Below are 4,163 nucleotides of genomic sequence, written 5' to 3' on the forward strand. Positions count from 1 at the left end.
ACACACACACACACACACACTAATATTCCACAAATAATGACTCCTCCCTCTCTCCCTCCCTCCTCCTTTCTTTCCCTCCCTCTCCCCTCCCTCTCCCCTCCCTCCCTCCCTCCCTCCCTCCCTCCCTCCCTCCCTCCCTCCCTCCCTCCCTCCCACCCTCCCTCCCTCCCTCCCTCCCTCCCCCTCCCCCTCTCCCTCCCCCTCCGTCTCCCAGGTTACCAGATCTCCTACCGGTTGGACAGCGGGGACCCCCAGCGTTGGACCACGGTGGAGGTGGGCTCCAACGGCCGGCAGTTCACCGTCACCGGCCTGGCCGCCGAGCAGAGCTACGTCTTCAGGCTGACCGGCCGCACGGCGCTGGGCTGGGGGCGGGCCCTGGAGGCCCTGGTGGTGACCACCGAGCGCAGAGGTGAGACACAGTCCTGGGGAGACACTCAGGAGGGGGTGTAGCTGAGGTGAGACAGGAGGAGGGAGGGGGTGTAGCTGAGGGGAGACACAGTCCTGGGGAGACACTCAGGAGGGGGTGTAGCTGAGGGGAGACAGGAGGAGGGAGGGGGTGTAGCTGAGGTAGGACAGGACACACACATGGAGTCCTATAGATACACAGGAGTGGATATACCGTAGATGCATCATCATCAAAGTTCTAACACAGCAAGATAAAAACAAAGATAAAAACAGGGGAAATCACCTAAAATACAACATAAAAACAAATAAAACCAGCTAAAGCAGTTACAGACTGATACGGTGGTTAGTGATCATGGCTTTGAACTGTGCACAGGTTGGGAGAGTATTGATCTTTAACCCTTTCACTGCCACACTACAGAAGGTTAACCCTTTCACTGCGACAATACACAGAAGGTTAAAGTACATTGAAGGATGTTCATCAACAGAAAAGACCTCAGATGGGTGGCTGAGTGGCGCAGTGGGCAAGGCGCTCGCCACTAACGCAGGAGATGCTGGTATCGAGCCCTGCTCTCGGCGTTGGAGTCGTTCATAATAATACAATTGGCAGTGGTAGAGGGTGGGAAAGCCGGTGGGTGGGGATTGGACGTTGTGGACAGCGACTCCTACAGGTCGGTTGGTGCGCCTGTACAGCAGAATCAGGAAGTAGCGGGGGCAGCGTGAGCCTCCCACGCGTTACTCCTCGCCGCTGAGAGATCGCGCTGTGCAGGTGAAAAGATGCGCCGGCTGCCTCCTCGTGTACCGGAGGGGACACGTGATGCAAGGCTTGGTCCTCACTGCAGCCGACCAGTGGGGGGCATGGTCTAGCAACGTTCAAGACAGGGGAGGGGAGAATTGAAGGGAGAATTGGTGAGGCGAAATTGGGATGGGAGAAAAATAGAAAAATAAGGAGAAAAAGTGGATAAAAAAGAAAAGAAAAGACCTCAGATCTCAGAACAAGCTGGAGGAACCTTTTAAGCACAAAACCTCTTCAACGATCCTGTTCCTACTCATCAAAGGAAAGCTGGTTCTGTTTCCGTACAAGAAGCCAATATTCTATCGCAGCGCGCCGGCAAGATTGTCTATATTGGTATTATATATAAAATGGAAAATTTCTCATCGAGCCAGATGCCGAGATGTTTATACTCAGTGACTCTCTCAATGCTCACAGTGGATACATGCAAACAACTAAAACTCAATATATCTCTGGCTCCACTAAACAGCATGAACTTCCTGTTACTTTTACCAATAAGATTAACAAACGCTTCCTGAAGGGCATTTAAAGGAAAATTACAAGTAGGATACAATAGACCACTGCACTTCCGTGTTACATTGAGCTCATGCGGAGGAGAGTCTTGACATTAAGTGGTTGTAGCTACGGCTGTGGGGGTGCTGGAGACATGATCCAATAGACTTTTATACGCCTGAGTCTCCTGAATACGGAGAGACCAGTCCCAGCTATAGTCACTTTCCCGCACCTACTCCCGAACTATGCATGCGCAGATTGATAAACCTAGATCTCCGGACAATCCAGAGAGACTCCGTGGGCAATCTGTGTGTGTGTAGTTCGGGAGTAGGTGCGGGAAAGTGACTATAGCTCGGCAGAGAAAGTGCCGATCGACTTGGGACTGGTCTCTCCGTATTCAGGAGACTCAGGCGTATATAAAAGTCTATTGGATCATGTCTCCAGCACCGGCCCCACAGCCGTAGCTACAAGTGGGGGTGGTCTATAGGATAGGACACATGGATGTATAGATGCACAGGATGGGATGTAGATACACTACAGTAGGACATGCCAGACACATGTCACCCCAGAACCCAAAGTGAGTGATTTTACTCTCACCCAGTGTGATTAAAATGCACCAGTGCTATTTTCATTTGGAGCACCACTAAGAATCGTCCTGTGACACGGATCTATGGTCGGCTCCTCCATATAGAAGCCTTTTGCTCAATCTCTACTTCCACTGTACTGCATAGAAAGGGCTCTGTTGTATAGTGCGTCTTATAGTGCGTCCGTTGTCAATTTGACTTTGGTGTCTCTTATTGTGGTGATGTGATGGTGTACAGGAAAAAAGAAGATTTCTCCATTTATCTCTGTGTTACCAAGGCAACGGGCTGTCAGTGCTCCATCAGACAAGGGTTTTTTAAATGAAAGTTTAGAACAGCCTTCATGCGTGAGCTGTGCCTCGCTGTTGTTGTTAGTACAGAGAAGGGCACAACATTTTATTTTTCCACACGTTAATAAGATTACAGCGGCAGGAATCCCCCCTGGCATGAGAGACGAGGCACCAACACATCACCGTGATAAGTCAAATAGATTTCACTGACGACCATTTTTCACCGGCAAGCTATTTGTTTATTTCTCAATGTGCCGCTTTCAGACCCTATGGAGCTACAGTCGCTTTGTACGTTCCATCATGGGTCTGACATGTCAGGCTACGTAGGAGTTTTGGAACGCTTGCTCTGAATTCTAAGAGGAAAACATTCAAATAAAATGAAATATGAAATTAGGTGTGAGAGTTTTCGAATGTTTGAATGTAAACTGGACTAGACTTGTGACCCGTGAGACCCCTGGCTCCCCAGGTATTGTCATTTGTACTTTGAATGGGTTTAATACATACTCTTCATGTGCTACAGTGACGTCTTAGCTTTAGTTTGTGTCTTTAACGCAGCAGCAGCAGCAGCAGTCATCACTGCTTCACTACACTCCAGTGCTTATTACTTGACTGAGTGACTGAGTGAGTGGAGCGAGGAAAGGGAGGGAACGACGATGGGTTTCAGGGAACTCCAACTATTCTGAGCTTTCTGATTGGATCTCACGAGTGGGAGGGTTTTGATAAATGTTTTACCAGCACATACCATTGGTCACTCGGTGCGTACCAAACTCAAAATGGATTAGTTCAAACTTTGAACTTCAAAGTGATTTGTTGGTTCATTTTTGCCCGACACTACAGGACACCTCCAGGATGTTAAGCAGTCGATACTGACATTAGAGACGTCCTATAGCTACAGGCCTCGTCTAGACCTGCTCTAGAACAGGCCCCCGTCACTCCCCTTAACCCTTTCACTACCACACGATTAACCCTTGCACGGCGACAATACAGAAGGTTAACCCTTTCACTGCCACACGACAAAGGGTTAACCCTTTCACTACCACACTACAGGAGGTTAACCCTTTCACTACCACACTACAGGAGGTTAACCCTTTCACTACCACACTACAGAAGGTTAACCCTTTCACTACCACACTACAGAAGGTTAACCCTTTCACTACCACACAATTAACCCTTGCACGGCGACAATACAGAAGGTTAACCCTTTCACTGCCACACGACAAAGGGTTAACCCGTTCACTACCACACTACAGAAGGTTAACCCTTTCACTACCACACGATTAACCCTTGCACGGCGACAATACAGAAGGTTAACCCTTTCACTGCCACACGACAAAGGGTTAACCCTTTCACTACCACACTACAGAAGGTTAACCCTTTCACTACCGCACTACAGGAGGTTAACCCTTTCACTACCACACTACAGGGGGTTAACCCTTTCACTACCACACTACAGAAGGTTAACCCTTTCACTACCACACTACAGAAGGTTAACCCTTTCATTACCACACTACAGGGGGTTAACCATCTGTAGTGTGGTAGTGAAAGGGTTAACCTTCTGTAGTGTAGAAGTGAAAGGGTTAAATTACACTGCACAATGCCATGAAC

At 48.9% G+C, this 4,163-nt stretch overlaps 1 protein-coding gene across 1 annotated transcript in view; it reads left to right on the top strand.

The window, feature by feature from the left end:
* Nucleotides 1-214: 214 nt before the first annotated feature.
* The window catches only part of LOC311248171 (protein sidekick-1-like), a gene marked incomplete at both ends in the record, with an annotated part of 9,187 nt that continues 5,238 nt past the window's right edge, over nt 215-4,163 (top strand). Inside the window, one exon of the mRNA XM_084339107.1 lies at nt 215-409. Within this exon, the coding sequence (XP_084195233.1) occupies nt 215-409 (195 nt within the window). The remainder of the gene's footprint in view (nt 410-4,163) is intronic.

This window comes from Notolepis coatsorum (assembly GCF_963971535.1).
Source record: "Notolepis coatsorum genome assembly, contig: SCAFFOLD_2321, whole genome shotgun sequence".
Classification (NCBI taxonomy): domain Eukaryota; kingdom Metazoa; phylum Chordata; class Actinopteri; order Aulopiformes; family Paralepididae; genus Notolepis; species Notolepis coatsorum.